The sequence below is a fragment of the Pieris brassicae genome, chromosome 6, assembly GCF_905147105.1.
Source record: "Pieris brassicae chromosome 6, ilPieBrab1.1, whole genome shotgun sequence".
In the NCBI taxonomy this organism is placed as follows: Eukaryota; Metazoa; Arthropoda; class Insecta; order Lepidoptera; family Pieridae; genus Pieris; species Pieris brassicae.
In genome coordinates this window covers 10,582,271-10,600,319 of record NC_059670.1, presented here as the reverse complement: position 1 = coordinate 10,600,319, position 18,049 = coordinate 10,582,271, and the positions used below count along the sequence as shown (strand labels likewise).

Below are 18,049 nucleotides of genomic sequence, written 5' to 3'. Positions count from 1 at the left end.
CAGTCCATCGCAATGACCCACGTACTACCAGTTCACAAGTCAAGGGCGTAGAGCGGGCAAGGGCAACTGGCAAAAAACTTTTCGCCACTATTTTTAATCGCTAAGTTTTGAGTCATACAAACTGTTTGAACTGGAGCAAATCAATCCTAAGGATTAGGATCATTTAAATTTTCACATTTGATAATTTACGTTTAACGAGGGCTATAAATTTATTTAGTGATAATTCTCTAATTTCGCTTGGGATTTGTTGTAAAAACGAATACAATCATCACACTATCAGACATGTCACTAAATCAAGCTGATTTTAACAAACTTTAGTCCACACACAAATACACACCCACTAATATATATATATATTACAATACCAATATATATATATATATATATATATATATATATTGGTTATTGTCGAGAAGAGCCTAGCGGTTTAACAAGGTTATGTCTTATAAGCGCCAAGCGATTCCTCCAAGAAAACATGCTCCTATTTATGACCATGCCTCGGATAATCACAAAAAGCTCTGCTCTAATTGGTCCGCGTTCATCAGAATATGACATTGATGGAACAGAGATTGCGTCTGTGCGCACATATTCGGCCAAAATGGCCAGTCTCGATATAATTCCCCAGCCTCCATTTGGAAGATTATTCTTAGAACCACTAATACATGGTGTATTCCTTCTAAGTTACGAGGGGATTAATACATTTTATTTTAATGTCTGTCTAAATAAAGACGCACACTTTAGTTTTGAATTAGTGTGTAATGCTTTCCGCTTAGTCCATGTCTTGATATTAGAAACGAGTTTTTAATAGGCGTAGCCGGCCTTGCATTGAGACTACGAGAATTTTCAGATCCATTTACTACATATAAAGGCCGAGGGCCTGAGAAAAAAACAGTTTTTGACGGTCAGTTTGTGTTAACTCTATTCTCAACTCAACTCTCGGTTTTCAACTATATACCTACATTTGAATTCACTTTAAGATTGTAAACCAACTAAGTTTGGCTTTTTTGATTTAATTAAAAAAAATGTAATTAGTCAATTTTGTTCTTAAGAATTATTATATTGTAATGACGACGCTTCGACTGAGAAATTGTGATCAACTTCTGTTCCACTCTCAGATTAAATTTGTGTTGTTTTTAAATAAATAAACAAATGTTTGAGATATCGTAAAAATTAATTGAAAATGATAAATATTAGATTGTATTTAAAATGAATTTTAATTCCTTTTACGTATCTATAAAAACTTAATTACGTAAATATTAGATTTCTGTAATCCCTTTGATTATTTAAAAATTATTGTAACTTCCTTATTAGTGAACTTCTTTAACTAATTAAGTCTTACACGAAAGTTTTTAATGCCTAAATGAGCTCAAGGATTGACAAACAACTTTGTTAATGGAAACTAAAATCGAGTTTTAAACCCAATTCTAAAAAAGTAAGAGTTGTTTGTTTAAACGTCAATTAGCAAGTCTTTGGTATGCGTATTCCAAAACATCGCAGCCGTTGCATTCGACATGCTCTTTTAGTGCACGATTTCAGTCTTATTAACACGAGGGTGTTATTACGAATAACCAACGCACGATTCCAGGGCAATTTCTAATATATTAGGAGTAATATGTTTAAACGGGATGTCAAAGAAATTCACATATGTTAACTATACTCTTTGCCCATAAGTTTATAGCCTTCTAGACTGACGGCCAATCTCCTGTAATAGAGAGGAACTAAAAGGTTTAGAGCAGTGTTGGCCTGGTGGCTTCAGCGAGCACCAATGCACTTTCTGGCTATGTGTGCATTTAACATTCGCTCGAACGGTAAAGAACATCGTGAGGGAACCGACTTGCCTTAGACTCAAAAGTCGACGCGGTGTGGCACAGGAGGCTGATCATCTACTTGCCTGTTAGATTAGCAAATAATCACGAAACAGATACAGGAATCTGAAGCCCTAAAAGGTCTACTGATTTATTTATTTAAATTTATAGCTTTCCATAACTACTGATTTAAGGAAGTACAAAGCGGTGCTTGTTACTTTAGAATTTATACAAACTCAGAGCAAGGCTTCTAGAATATATACAAACTCTGAGCAGGGCTTCATGTTATTTATAGGATATTTAATTAATTAAATCGATCATTAGAATGCTTTTGAATGGTCAAATACGATCAAAATAATCTTGAGAATTTCGGATGCTGATTACCGAATATATAGAGAAGCACAAGAAGGAATCTCACCATTACGGTGTCTATACTAAAAAGCGCTATTTTATTATTTTGGTACTAGACTAGTCAGTAATAGGCCCGCGGGTGTATTATGAGACATTTCCAAAGAAATGTCGGTACATGAAGTCGTGTTCGCGACATATGAGTAATGACAACAGCGCAATAACGCGTGTCGTTTGAACCGAACGTTTCCAGATGTGCGTCTGAACTCTGTATGAGAGTTATGCAATGGAAAATTATGTAAGCAAAGATATATACGACTGTAATATATCTTAGTCTTTAACGACTGCACCGTTGTAAGGAAATTGATTACTGAAGATTTTGTAGGTAAATTTTGGACAAATAAGAATATTACGAAAGAGAATATGTCTTTCTCAGTAAATAAGTCCTAGTACGGATTGTTATTTTTCTTTTAGAAATATACATATACATACAATATACATAAAAGCCCTAGTGGCTTCAGCGTGCAACTCTCATCCCTGAGGTCGTTAGTTTAATCCCAGCTGTCCACCAATCCACCCTTTGTCTTAGTGCTCGAACTGTGAAGGATAACATCGTGAGGAAACCTACATAGGGTGTAGCGCCACTGATTTATATTATTTTTTAAACCATATAAAATGCCTGGTTCGATACTATTTTTATATGAATTTAAAGAGCCTGGGTATGTGATATACGGTGCGGTATCTCTTAATATCAGGGATCCTCCTATCCGCTCGCCCCTTGTTGAAAATGACAATATTTCTTCATAGAGCTTAATCCATCATTATATATAAGACGTCGTTGCGTACATAATATACAATTAAATCTTGTCCCTTGAATAGTGAATATTTTCCTGGTAAAATATGAAAAAATTTAGTGCTTCAAAGCCGCACTTACCTACTTCTTAAGGTACGGTTTCATAAAGTTTACTTCTCATTAGAAAAATTGTATTTTAATTCACATGAGAAACACGTCAACATCAGCCGTCCTAATATAATCTCCTAGTGTCATTCTGATATGAACCTTTAAGGCCCTTTTCAACTGGTTAAATGCGCTAATATTACGAATTTTAGACAGGTAATTGGTTCAATAATTGCACACGCTCAAACTTAAAAGTCTACTTCAAATAATTTTTACGCGGCTTTGGCAAGAAAAGCCACCTCTCCTCATAACGTACACTTGTATCATATATATATATATATTTATATTAAACATAAGCTTTGCACTTATTGCACTTTCCCATAATCTCGTTTTATCATTTACCTGAAAGTGTATATAAATTAAATAAACTAATCAGTTTTACAAATAAGTTTTAAATCAACACTATTCTTTTACTGTAGAAATTAATATAGTTATTCAAGTATAATATGGCATTAGTGAAAGAATTTTTGAAATTGCTAAAGGTTTTGAGTAAATACATTGCTCTTTATAAGTAAAGATATAGATGATGATTTTCAAGCACTAGGATTTCCGAGATTTTTGGGTGTTTTTGTACTCTTATTTTTTTTTATATTTAAGCAATAAAGCATGTAGCATTTATACTAAAACCTGTGAATACACTAACAATATGTTGATTGCACGGGATAGTAATAAAAATATATTTCATGCAAAAGCTTCGTCAGTTCGTGAATATGGAGTCTCAGTTAATAGTAATAATGAACAAATACGTCGAGGATTTCGCGTGCTATTTAAATAAGAAATGCGCTTATGTATGTACCGTATAGGGCAACGACACATCTCTAGACACATTGGTCATTCTATTCTGGGCAAGTAGATATATAAATTGACGTTCTCGATTTTTACGTTCAGGGATAAGATTTAAAGTAGAGACAGTGCAAAGTGTTACTGCCGTATAACAAAATCTAACTTGTTTGTCAAACGGGAGACTAATTTTAGCCGAAAGCGGTTCCTCACGGGCTTCATCGTATGCTTGCGTGGTGCTGAAGCTGAATATAAAATGGCTAACACTTAAGAAATGAATACAGGAAGTTAATTATCATAATGGACCATGTAAAAAGAACAAATGCATTTCTTGCAAACCAGCGAACTTGGGAATCGACTCCCAGTGGGGGTCTTCCCTGGGAGATACTACCTCCAGTTGTTTAAAGAAAGAGTGAGATTGAGAGAACCCACTAAAATAGGTGTCCAATAGTTGCGATGACTGCTTCTTTTAAGTGTCCTCTTTTCCCCCCTATCCAATAAAAATAATAAGAAGTCAATTGTCTCATTGTGTTCTATAGAATTACGGAGTGTAAAATTACTCCATTTAATCCAAATAAAAAATATTAAACTGTAATGTTTATCCCACGATATACGTGATAAATTTTCCTTATAGGATAATGCTCTGAACATACGTGCGGTACGTTAAAGTCGTGCATTTAAGCCTCGGAATACTTCAGTGAAGGACATGAAGAACCACATATTGGCGACGTTCCTTAGGCACGCTGATAACACTGCTTAATTGATATCAATGAATCAAATTATGAGATTGGAAAAGAAAACGAAATATTAGCCGACAATATTTTTTTAACCATAGTTACTTGTCTCCTGTGTTACTTAAGAAATCAGTTCAGAATTTAATTTTTGCCACGAGCACACAATAATAATTATAATTTTAGTAATTTATCAGTAATATCGTTAGAATAAAGTTAAACTAACAAAATCATAATCGCGGTTAAAGCGATACCCAAGTATGCTCATAAAACAATAATAATACTTAAGCCAGTATTTTTGGTGAGACTTGATAGTGGTCATTCTCTTTGCGAGTCGGGATTACGGGACGATTTGCGGTAATGTGGTTTATCCTAGTACTCTTTGACAGTTACCTAAGCCTTAGACAAAAGATACTTTTTTAAATTGAAACTACATTGATATACGCTGACAGAAATACGTAATCCGTACACAGTACTCTCATAAAGTATTTTCATATAACGCGATTGCAGTCCCTCCTATAACACGGATATTCCTCCATATAATGGATATCACACGTTATTTTTCTGTTTGGCGAAAATTAATAAACGTACATATTTCAATTGAAATATAGTTTTTTCTTAATATTGGATTTAAATCCCCTTTAAAAGTTAATCGTTTGTACAAAACGCGTTATATGGTTTATACAGTCGCCTTATGCGAGAATACTTCTACAACGCTTTCCTATAACGCGAAACCAATCTACTGGAGGAATTACTGTATTATGTGTTTTTGTACTAAATTCAAAAACTGTAAAGTATGTAGACACATCTATATGTGATCCATAAACAAACTTTCTTAAACATCTTAAATTGGAAGAACATTCCTGGCGATTACACACACAGGTTGTGTAATATTGCGCATATAGAAAAATCTGAGTTAAAAATCACGCAGAACGCTCATCTGGTGTTAAGTAATACCACCTCCCATGAACACACTGCCCGAGGGCTCGGAAGTATGTTGCCAATCGTTAAATATTGATTAAAAAAACCTTCTTCTAGGATCGAACTTCTAGAACCTCTCCTGAGGTTAATTTTCGGACGCAAGACCAATTGCTATAACTATAAATTGCTATGTGGTTTTATCTTCATTCTATACAATAATAAAATACAGGATAAAATAAGGAAAAACAATCGTGTAATTTGATGGATTTATTATTTGATCACGTGGGCTGTTAGGCTGATATATATTCAGATTGTTTGGCAAGCATCGCAAATGGTCAATTAAAATAGTTTCGGGGCGGTTAATAAATTTATCCTTAAGTTCACAAATGTCATAGAAATTACATTCGTTTGCAGCAAATTTTATAACGTGACATTATAAAATTAATTGATGTCAACGAATTATTGCAATATTTCATATTTCTTAGCTTTTAATCTATCAGAATGTTATACTAGTAACATTATACAATATATTGGTCGTATTTTCCAAGAAAACTTGCCCTCTGATGCAGTAATTATTTCAGTATCTGATCGAACCCCACGGCCTTATTTCAATTTATAATTCATGATATGAACTATTCAACAACTACTATTACATTCAACCCAGTAAACTTAACACGTTGAATCAAATAAATAAACCCTTTAACTGTATATATAGTAATAGTAAACAGATATCGTAGATAGATCAAAATGTATACAATTGTCTGTAAGTCAAAATAAACAATGTATTTATCGATATATTATGTTCGTACTGAATCAAAGTACTTACACATCGTTTGAAAAATCCGACAGGATAAAAATCAATATTTTTCAAGTCCCTTTATAATAATAATAATTATTGTTTGTGAAGTACTATAAACTAATAAGTAATCGGCAAGCCGGTTGTTTTTTAGGTTACAGCTTGTCCTTGGACATACGGCTCCTCTAAGAGCGTCCACTCTTCTCAGTGTCTAGCTTTACGTGGCTACGTAACATGTACGTACGTACATTGGACCAGCTGCTCTACTTATATCATCTTCCCATCTGTTTATTTGTCTACCTCGTTTTCTTTTGTCATAGCGAGGAAGCCATTCCATTTTTTTCATCCATTTATATCTGTCTTCTCTCATAATGTGTCCTGTCCAATTTCCATTAGTCTTTTACTAGAAGTAACAGCACTTCTAAACTTTTATTTCTTCTAGTTTTACTTTATCAATTTTGACATACTCTTGGTTTCTTTTCTGTTTATCAGTGAGTGACCAGGTTTGACACGCGTATCAGTATCAAGCACGGTAATATAATATAAGACTTTTGTCTTGTTGAACATTTTCAAGTTTATATTTTTCATTACTTCTAAATATATTTTGAGTTAATACGCATAAAAATAGCTTTGCAGATACTATTTGGATTGGAACATTACATTATGATTTCAATTCATGGTAAGTTGTCCTGAATAATTCACGAGAGTGTTGGTTATATGCTAAATTTACATTTCCTTTGTATACTCGATATTTCCACATAATACGACAATGAACTGAAATAAATAGTTTTTTTTTTTATTTGAAGGTTTTTTCTTTTATTAAATGTGGAAAATGCCGGTGACAAATAAAAGGTAACTTTCGCCCATCAACACCTATTTTATTACGGAGCGTACGCTCTTCTTTTTTAATAAATAAAGGAATCCTTGGGAAGACCTCCACTGGGAAACTATTCCATATTCCGGAGTCAAAAAAAACCTTGTAAAACTAACTATTTCACTTAACGTTCTGTCATGATTTCACAAATAACTTGTTATATAGTGTCACGTGCTTTAAGCAGCAATTTCCTTCAGGCAAGATCCTATTAGAATTGAAAAATTTATTAAATAAACTGAGTTTCACCAAAATAGGCTGTCAAAAAGTTTTACAGATAAGTAAAGTATTACATTATCGTAAAGTCGATTCATAAGTAAGTAAAATGTTATTAACTTCCGGTTTCCGATAAAGTTAGGTCAATCTAGCACAATTTAAGATGACCAATACAATATTGTTTTTCTTATATAGTCAGAAGTATAAAAAGTCTTTATATATTCTGCGCAATCTTATATCTGATACAATGTAGATTTCAATGCCAATACGCAATTAATCTCTAATTTAATTTGTTTTAGTCCTCTAAAAAATAATCATTCAAAGGACAGAAAATTCTGTATGAAAAATATGAATTATACATGCGCATGCGCAGGTATGAAAAATAGGAGGCTTCTACAAATCTATATTCTGAAATCTTCAATATATCGATTGTGCATAACAGATCTTTTTAACATTTTTTCTGACAATGATTAGTTCATATTTATTTATATAGATGTTTTTTCGATTAGATTTTATTTATTTATTGAAGTTTACCACATAATACATAATGCTATATCTATGTAAATGTTACAAGACATATTTTCTAAAATATATGACGATTTGAGTAACCAAAAAAAAACAACCAAAATAGCGGACTAGGTTAAACTCCTTAATTGTTTTTTGAAATGCTCGATATTTCCTGTAGGTAGTCTATAAGCTTGCGCTGTTTCGACCGCGTAAATTTCGTTTTATATATCAAGATTTTATGCGAACTATACTACTATTTAAACTACCAATAAAAATATTTATCACTATATTCAAGTCAATTTACATACAACTAAAATGAATTATATACCCAAACCTTCATGGATTCTCACTATTGAAAGATATAAAAAATCCATTCTATTGTGGTTGTTGTCAGATTGACGTAGCCGTAACTATAAAATTCTTTTTATATTTAAGATTGTAGTATTGAAAATATGTATCTATTAATAATAAAAAATAAATCAGTGGCGTTAAAACCTTTTTAGGACTGGGCCTCACATTTCTGTATCTGTTTCATGATCATTTGTCAATCTAGGCAAGCAGGTGATCAGCCTCCTGTTTCTGACACACGCCGTCAAGTTTTTGGGTCTAAGACAAGCCGGTTTCCTCACGATTTCTTTGCATATAAAAAGTCCATTCGTGCACAAGCGGAAATCGACAATCCGACTTCAGGAATGAGAATCTCACGCTGAAGGCACTACGGCTCGGTTGGCGCAAAAATTTCATGCATATTTTTTACAGTATATTTGCAATAAATTAAACATATATCAAAGACACACATGGTTTGCATGACACACATAAAGTACACATACTTCCGAGAAATTCACGTGTACTCTACAATTGGGGATTCAGCGGGCTTACGGGATCAGTTACCCGAAATAGACCGCACTTATCGACTATTTCAATATTATAATCAGCGCTTGTTTTCTACGTTTATTTCTGTAAATCGGACGACGTGAATATATCAGCATGAAGTTAGCCTTAACCCTTTGTCTTAACGCAATAATTCAGAAAATTATTTTTTTAATTACGTCGAAATTAAATTTAAATAAATCTTTATAATAAAAATATGTAACAAATGTCAAATAATTATAATATTAAAAAGCTTTTACGAACTTTTCAGCCACACACTTTATTTTTATTATTTATTTCTCCGAACTAAGCTATCACCGGTTTTATTTTGTATATTAAACTTTTCCGCTTTTTAAGTTACTCGGAACGGAAGTTAGAAATGTATTAAGGAACTAAAAGCGAGAATCTTTATCTATTGGAACGATTATGTTTCTTGACCTTTGGCATACATTTAAACAGTCAAACCATATATACGTTTAGTTATTTATTTACAGCAAACAAATAGCATAGCTATTAACTATGACGCTTACGTGTATTATATACGTTTATATATCCATATTTAGGATTGTGAATGCGGAATATATAATACTTATCTTATCAGGCATACCTGAGTAAACGCACACGTCATAAGTTCACTGCGCTCGAAGATAGTTGACAGATTTAAATAGACATAACTAATGTCAAGACAAGAATTTCTTTAAGTTTATGAATTTATCACAATTCGTAATACATTTTATGGTTGCTATATTTAGATAAATGTGCTTTCGAGGTGACGGAATACTCAAAAACTTATCACCTGACAATATTTAAACTGATAACAATTTGTACGTTAGAGATGTATAGATATGATTTATAAAAAGAACTTGTTACTTTTTCTCTCAAGCGATTCTCTGGGATATAAAATTTTCGAAATCAAATCGTATTGCAATCCAAAGAATAAATTTGGCATAGACTAAGGATCAAAGTGCAGCGTGGGCGCCGACCCAATACCGCGGATGGCACATCAATCGCGCAGGCGCACCGGACCTTTTGCGATCTCTAGTTATTGTCATTCTATATAAATAAAACATTGATAGAATTCTCATATTTTATTACTATTGTGTTCACAAACTTGTTTACTTCACGAAGATAAACTATCATTACGCGGATATCTAACGGTTATTATATGACACATGCCTAGCGGTTAAATGATGTGAATAGGGAAGAAAAGTTTCTAATAAATTTTTCCTGTAAGATAAACTTCAAATTCACCGGGCATTGCCACGATAGACAGGATTGAGGTTATGTTGTGAAAACTGAAGATTATAAGCCGGCTGTTAAATTCAACCCCACGGTATTCAGCCTAAAGATCCTAGAAATAAAGGCGACATTCGCTTAAAAATATTAAGTGAAACACAACAGAATGGTAACCGAGGATGCGCGCGCATCCGGTATGGCCGCCATCGGACACCTGACTGCCGATACACCTTGACATCTTTACTGAATTACGGCACGTATATCGCTTTTGACGACTGAAACACTACCGGAACCCCGTCTCTGAGCGATAGCCTCTACGCAAACTCTACATACATCGCACATCCAGCCAAAAAAGTTTGACGCGCATACAATCAGCTGATTACCAAACTTTTACCGGTGTTTATAATTTGAATTTCATCACAGAAAGCATGTTCGATTCGTTTCGAACTGAAAGCGTACCGCTCGTAGTTCTACTAATAAAATAAACGCTCTAACTAGTTTAGCCATCGCTGGCGTGTGCATCAGCTACACTTCCGTATCGGGCACGGAAGATCAGCTGCCAAGACGTTGCGTACCTGGACTAGTCTGCCAGCTAAGCCCTCCGACGAACATCTTCCTGGAATATAAACATTACGTTAGGATGCAAATCCCGCCGAAGGAAACTGGAAAACGTTAGCACAGTGGATACAGACACGTACCCGGGGTCGTTTGGCACCTCGCCGGGGCCGTTCGCGACATCCTGACTTTGGGTTTCCATGGAAAAAGCACCGAGTGGCGCACTACGACTACGAACGAGGACGGCGCGGGGCGACTCTCGTGGTCGCTCGGCTTCACTACCGACTACCGGCACAAGAGCCACGAGACTGCCGCGCGGCGCACCCCGCCACGCAGCGGCGCCCGCCGCCCCGCCCCGCCGCTGCCGCATCGATTCATTCACTCCGGCTACAATTATTCATACGAGCACGGCGGATGACATCGCGCTCGGCACCACCACGTGAGCGCGCGCCACGTGCCGAGGCCGGCCGCGCGCCCATCGCCGCCCAACAGCACGCCCATCGCACGCCTTCCACCCCCCGCGCCCTCGCCACCGTAGGGCAGTTTACACACGCTGAAACTCAAAGGTAGAGGCCGTCTCGATGTACTAATAGAACTTGCTCCAAACAATGTAGAGTTCACAATATATTCATAAACCCGTGACACAAAAAAATCTGAACATTTTTTGTTTATGAAAAAACAAAAATATTTAAAGCCTTAACTAACCTTAAGTAGTACTAATATGTGTTACTATATATATATATATATATATTGTTATTATTACGTTATTTTTTCAAGAGGAAAATATATAAAAAATAACTGTTAAAGCTATTATTAAACTTAGATACTTACAGTTTGGGAGTTCGTTTCGATATTTAAAACATTAACGATGCTACGTGATGCTTCGTAGGCCGGATTCCTACGGCGTAGGTATTTTAATGAAGGCATTCTTATACCTAAAAATCTTGGAACAAATTGTATTGGGTTTTACTTTTAAAAAGTAAAATACCACAATATTTCAAGTTGAATTATCAAAAAGTTTAATTTAAAAGAGAATCAGAGAATACACTAAAGTTGTTTCTATTTGTGTAATAATTACTTAAAACTACGAATATTGGTATAAAGTGATAAAAATAAAACATAATATATCATCATTTATTATGTAAAAGCGTACATTACAAGGAAAAAAATAACATAAATGTAAAACCACAAAATACGAATAACACAAAATAAAACAATCAACTATATTTGTACTGTCATAAGGGTTTCACACAATTTCCATTAAATTTATTCACAAAGATATGTATAAGCCGGTTACAAAAATATCTTAGACTTAAAAATTAAGACTTGTTTTACATCAACTTTTATAGAAATTAAAAAAGAAATTGTGCATGTGTTCAATAAAAAGACAGAGCTAAATAATTAAGTCACAGACTATGTTATGGCAACAACAGATGAATTGTCAAAAAACTAACACCACAGAGCACGCTCGACAAACAGCTCTAACATAGCAGCCAAAGTATTAAAATTTAATATCTGCATATTTGTGAGAAATCCTACGAATCTTAACGTAAAACCTGAAAATGACAAACAAACGAAAATCGCTATAACATTTTATACCTTTTAAATTCAGTTAGAGAATCGGAATACGCCATTACGGCGTCTTAATTTATCAGATGACTGGCTCAGCCTTTGAAACACATCAAGATCAATCAAAAGATTACATCTAATGAATCACTATGACAGTAAACTAGAAATCTAACGGAAAATTCTAAGTTTCGCCTACCATTATTACAACGATTAAGCCGGAAGCCTTATTATAAACACAACCGTGTCACAACATGGTCACAACACCAACAAGAAAAACTTTTCAATGTAAACCTAGGGACAATGTCCGATTATGTATTAATACGAAAGGTAGCGGAAATTTTCCTTAAATCAGCGAATACTTATTATTAATAAATATATAGGGCTAGAAGCACTCTTTCACCAAAGTACTCTTCTGTCTCTTTCAGTCAAATTGAATTTACGCTGAGATGATAAGAGACTGTTGAGGACTTTACACAGGACAGTATAAACTGGAGTCCTTAAACTGCTCTTAATAGTCTCTACATGTCTTGAAAAGTGTCTACACATGGCTTTAAAATCAGAGGCAATATCTAAGTAGTGGAGAGCACCCTAGGTCACCTCGTGTGTAGGCAAATCGTACCCTAATAGTGGTGGATTCATCCCCACCACCATTGTCCCGACATAGCCACAGATTTAAGTGCCGTGTGTAGACACTTAAAAGCCCATAAGACAGTACATTAGAAGGACACCCACTGATTTTTTCGACCCAGCCAGCATTCCTTCTGCATGTGAAAACTAGACTAATCTAGATTATGAGTTAGTTGAAAGTAAAAATCTAAATGCTGGCGCTACCTTCCGTATCTTTGTAGTAACTATAAGATTAGAGTTAAAATTTTGACACAGCCATTTTACAAACAATAGGTACGAAGTGAGGCATGTCAATTATGACAGGAATTCAATTGTCAAATTTACACAATACAAGTTAATAGGACATAATATTTTTATAGAAAATAAATCACCTACCTCCGTAGTATACGATCTATTGAGGAATTCATTTTTAGTCTATGAATGAATATGACAAATGACATGTAAGCGGTTTAACGTCAAGTCACGTTATTTGAATTCCGAACGTTTTTCTGATTAACACCGAAATTTGATTAAAAGAGATCAATATTCGTATTCTAATCCTAACTTATACTAAAAAATACTTCAAAATAGCATATTTAAAAATTTATTGCATAGCTAGAATATAAAAATAATAAAGCATTTGCCACTCAAGAATTGCAAGCTTGTGCCAAGCTAAAATTGCACTAAAGCATAAAATAAAAACTCACTGATAGGGAAGTTTTAGAGTCGATACTTAGCGCTAAGTATATCTCCAGTTAAATCTAATAAATTTTGACATAAAGAACACAAACTTAGGCATGTATTAACTTTAAATCTTACTCTATGATCCCTAAACGCAGACTGAATTTTAGACCTGGTTCCGATAAGTCTATACTATTACTCTTTTGACTTATCTATGAAAAATGGGGTTGGGAAAGGCTCACTCATTCCGAGATATTTATAACGTAAAATCCATCGAAAATTTGTATGATTGCTCCTAGTGGTTGTTCATACAAACATATTCTACGTTATCATATACTTTGTCGATCTCATGTACGCAGAAAAAGTACTTCTATAGATAATGTAAGGGAGATAAAAAAATATTAAAAATCAAAAAATAAATTTTCAATGTGTGAGCACTAAGTATCTACATAATAATTTAGTATATAATGCAGATAGCATTGTTTTTTTTATAATTCCATGCGCCTATTTTATTTTAGTAGATTTTGTTTCTAGGTACATGGTCTCACACAAAATTATCAAATCAATATGGAGTTTCTTGCTTATTCTTTTGCATATGAACTAGTCATTTTTATCTAATATTTTTAACTTGTAATTATGACTTTCATAAGTGTCTTTTAGTAGGACTAATTAAAATAAATAATTTGATTTTACAAAAAACGTAAAAAGCTAAAATTATATAAAGAAAATAAACTATTACAAATTTAAGGTCCTTTAAAAAAAGTTTCGAATTGTCCTTGATTTAATACATATATCAAATATTATTTTTTGATATATTATGCATTACATAAAGTATCGTAATAATTTCAATTTGTTTCTATCAAACTAAAAACCGGGAAAGTTAATATACGTTCCTAATCTAGTATATAATAAACAGATGAATTCTATAAATTAGACTCATCATGATAATACCAAATTGTTAGCACAATTTGTTATTACAATATACATCAACACATCATGATTTGCATATCTGTATGAAACAAAGACTAGGGCTTAAAGGTTTGTTGTAATATTTTTAATATTTTAAAACACGAAACGTTGCGATAGTAAAGGCCATGTATGTAAAAGTGTATTTAAAGAATTATATTATCAGACTTCATTATATTTTGGTTTGTTTTTCGAACGCACGAATACATATAGTTTAATTCCAAATATGTTGACGGAGCGCTGCTCAAATACATATAAAAATGTATCATTCCCACTACTACAGTTAGCCTACAACTTTTTCGATAGTTAACCATTCCCTACACAATTGTATTATTAAGTCTAGGACATATTGAAACAAATAAATAATAAATATATATATATTTCATAGCCTATCGAAAGCACATAAAAATAGTATAAAGGAAAAATGCCACTTATAAAAGCTAATTTAACTTACATAAGCGTATAATTATAAAAATAGCACAGCCTTAGAAATTGTAAACAGTTCAAATACAATATAAATCAGTCAAAAATTAAAGCTTAAAGCGAAACACAATTACGTAAAAAAGTAAACTGTCAAACGGAACTTTGGCCTTATAAAACATGCATATTGTTACCATAGTAACGATATACTTAAATCGTCTGAGACGAATGACAAAACGCCTAGTTAAACCTACCAGTGGTATCAGCAACAAGTCGTTTTACTATAGCGCATTTGACACTCTATAGTAAAAATAACGATAGGTCGTAGATATGAATATTTTTAAATAAATAGGCGGATATTAAAACTATTTTCTAAACGAAACAAGCTAAAATAACCATAAACTTAGTCTAGCAGTAACTAATGTATAGAATCAGATAACTTAACGAGGTAGATAACATGAAACAGTCAAAAATGCTTATAAAAATAACAATCTTCTCGCAAAATAATAGCAGGAAATTATTTTGTAAATATTAACTGCTCAATAAGATGCATTATACGATTCAAGTTTCAATCCTACTATAAAACCTTAGCGCTAACACCTATGTCTTGTGATCCATTCATTTTGGCAGTTGACAGTTGTCACAAAATTCAACCACAGATAATTAATACAACTCTATTCAATAAAATTCAAGTAACGATTCAAGTTTCAGTATCTGTAATCCTACTCAGAAAATTGTAATATAGCACTATCACCTATAAGTCTTGACATCCATTCATTTTGGCAGTTGACAGTAGTCATAATACTCAACCACAGATAATTAATACAACACTATTCAATATGGTTTTATGAGGAGGCTGGCTTAAAACTAAGTACGGCGGATAGAAATGAATACGCTTCAATACAAGTTAAATTATAAACATCGCTGGGACACTAACTAAAATAACTTACAAAGACTATATATAATTTCATGAACTTTATAGATTTTAAAATCATTTCTTATTTGCCTGGGCGTTTTCAGCGCTTGAAGCCAAAAGCGCTGACAAAGTTGCGTGAGTCGCACTTAAATTGCCATTAGCGGGGCACACAATAGTCGAATTTCCCAGACTGTTCAAAAGCCCAGAACCAGAACTAACTATGGTCACGTTAGGTGGCGGTGTGGAACCCGTCGCGAACCCGGTAGAAAGAACCTTTTGGGTGTTATGCATTATAAAAGACTTGCCTGAACCCGCACTGCCCAACGTCAAAACCTTCTTCAACATAACCGAGGAATGACAAGCGTTATCAATCATTTCCTTCGTCGTGGCGATGTCGAAGTCCGACTTGGGAGTCGTTACCGGCTGGACTGAAAAGGAAATACCTGAATTCTGGGTTTTCGACATTATCGCGTTATGGAGGATGTTGCCGTTGGGAAACGATTTCGTCACGTTGTATTGTCCTGGAGTGATGATGGTCGAGTTGTGAGTTCCAAAACCGATGATCGTGTTGGCCGTACCCTGAGACATCACAGTACTAATGGTCCCAGACTTGGCGTTGATTGGAATGCTGAAAATTAGATATCGTAAATATTATATAATAAAGTGTTATAAGGGTTAAACGTCGTTTCATCAGGCAGTGTGAAGTCTTTCCGAACCAATGCGACTTAGGGTCCTACAAGAAAAGACCGTACCAATTTTTAAGGCCGGCAATGCACTTGTAAGCCTTGAATATCTGTGACCTGGGCGGCGGCATCACAACATTAGATGAGCCTCGTGCCCGTTTTTCCTCCTAATACATAAAACAATGCATATGTATTTCATTATTTACATAACGTGTTTTCATTCAATCTAAAAGACAGTTATGTCTTAACTTTGCGTTTATATCCGTAGAAGATTAATTAAAGTGTTTTTACTCGCGTAAGCCTAAACCTGAAACATCTAGAAAAATAACTTACTTAACATTTAAAAAATTCAGTTTAAAATATGAACAAATTTAAAAAATTCGCGTTTTATCCAAAAAATATCGTAAGAGGACGTTCGTATCAGAACGTGATATCCCGTTATGGAGAAAGGATCGTGAACATTTCCCCAACCTGAAGGGAGGATCCTCAACCAGTCTATCTACTGACTGGTCCGAGGGCCCCAGATGCTAAGGTTTGAGAAGATTTTTAGGTGTGTAAAGAGCACATTAATAAATGATATATATAAAAAGTTAAAGTTAGCCGTCACTATATTTCGGAATACATTCGCCACTTTGCCATAGAAAGATATTTATTGACGTTACAATTGATGAACGCCGGCTGCACGCACGAAAAAGAGCGTAAATCATTGTCCCGTTACGCTCATTGTACGCTTGCGCCGCATCTATCTCTTTTCCACTCGAAGACTTAAGTATGCAAATGTTTCATCATTGTTTTGTTATGATGTCACGTTAAACTATCATCCGTTAACCGACTTTAGACACACATTTTTTTTACATTCAAGCCTTTTTCTCCGAAGGCAGACCCCACAGATCTTGATTTGCTACGGTCCTAACATACTTCTCTCACTTCATACACATTGACATTCACCATGCATGCTCGTCATTAGTCAGTCGAGTACTTTTGTCCCTTCTGTGGTACAGCCTGCATTCAGTCAAGGTATGTAAACAAGGCCTACCCAACCTGACTTCACCACCAATGGTTTTCTTGTACATCCTACTTGTTAACCGCTTCTCATTCACCTGTTCTACCACCACCTAAGCATTCATATCTTCACACTCCTCTTGACTCTACTTTAAGTACATACCCGCGAATAACTTGAGACGCAGACGCCGGTATGCTTTGTATAGTGACAGTGGCTTGAGGCAAATGATGGATAGTCCTCTGGCCTTGGACCGTGCCACTCGTGTAGTAGTGCACTGTACTGCCGATACGGCCCGGGGCCAAATGGGCCACGGGGACGCTGTGCACCATACCACTGGTGGTCGACGCTACTGTTATGCACTTTGTGTTTTGACTGCCTGAAAACTGTTTCGAAGTGGTTAATTAAGTAATTACAAATTGAAACTTATTAAGCTAATATATAAAATATAGCTACAGTATATGTTACAAGCTATCTTTTCTAAAATATATGACAATTATGGTAACGGACCGTTCCAGTTGAACGTAAGCAGATTTACTGCAATTCCCTCTCCCCCCCTCTCCTCTTGTCGATAAAAGTAAGCAAAGCTCTCAAAAAAAAAATCACATAAACGT

The 18,049-nt window shown here is 34.4% G+C and overlaps 2 protein-coding genes across 7 annotated transcripts in view; both read right to left on the bottom strand.

The window, feature by feature from the left end:
• The window catches only part of LOC123710778 (RNA-binding protein Musashi homolog Rbp6), a 439,295-nt gene extending 428,303 nt beyond the window's left edge, over positions 1-10,992 (bottom strand). The window contains exons 1-2 of one of the 4 annotated variants that reach the window (XM_045662968.1): positions 10,732-10,992; positions 10,615-10,655 (exon numbers count right to left, since the gene is read on the bottom strand). In XM_045662968.1, coding sequence (XP_045518924.1) covers positions 10,615-10,655; positions 10,732-10,964 — 274 coding nt within the window. In that variant the 5' untranslated portion in view covers positions 10,965-10,992. The remainder of the gene's footprint in view (positions 1-10,614; positions 10,656-10,731) is intronic. The other 3 variants (XM_045662967.1, XM_045662965.1, XM_045662966.1) reach the window with 3 other exon arrangements.
• Positions 1-18,049, bottom strand: part of LOC123710777 — an 81,914-nt gene that overhangs the window by 58,190 nt on the left and 5,675 nt on the right. For 2 of the 3 annotated variants that reach the window (XM_045662961.1, XM_045662962.1), the window contains exons 8-9: positions 17,601-17,821; positions 14,221-16,380 (exon numbers count right to left, since the gene is read on the bottom strand). In XM_045662961.1, the coding sequence (XP_045518917.1) occupies positions 15,828-16,380; positions 17,601-17,821 (774 nt within the window). In that variant the 3' untranslated portion in view covers positions 14,221-15,827. Of the gene's footprint in view, positions 1-14,220; positions 16,381-17,600; positions 17,822-18,049 lie in introns of those variants that run through there. The other variant, XM_045662964.1, reaches the window with a different exon arrangement.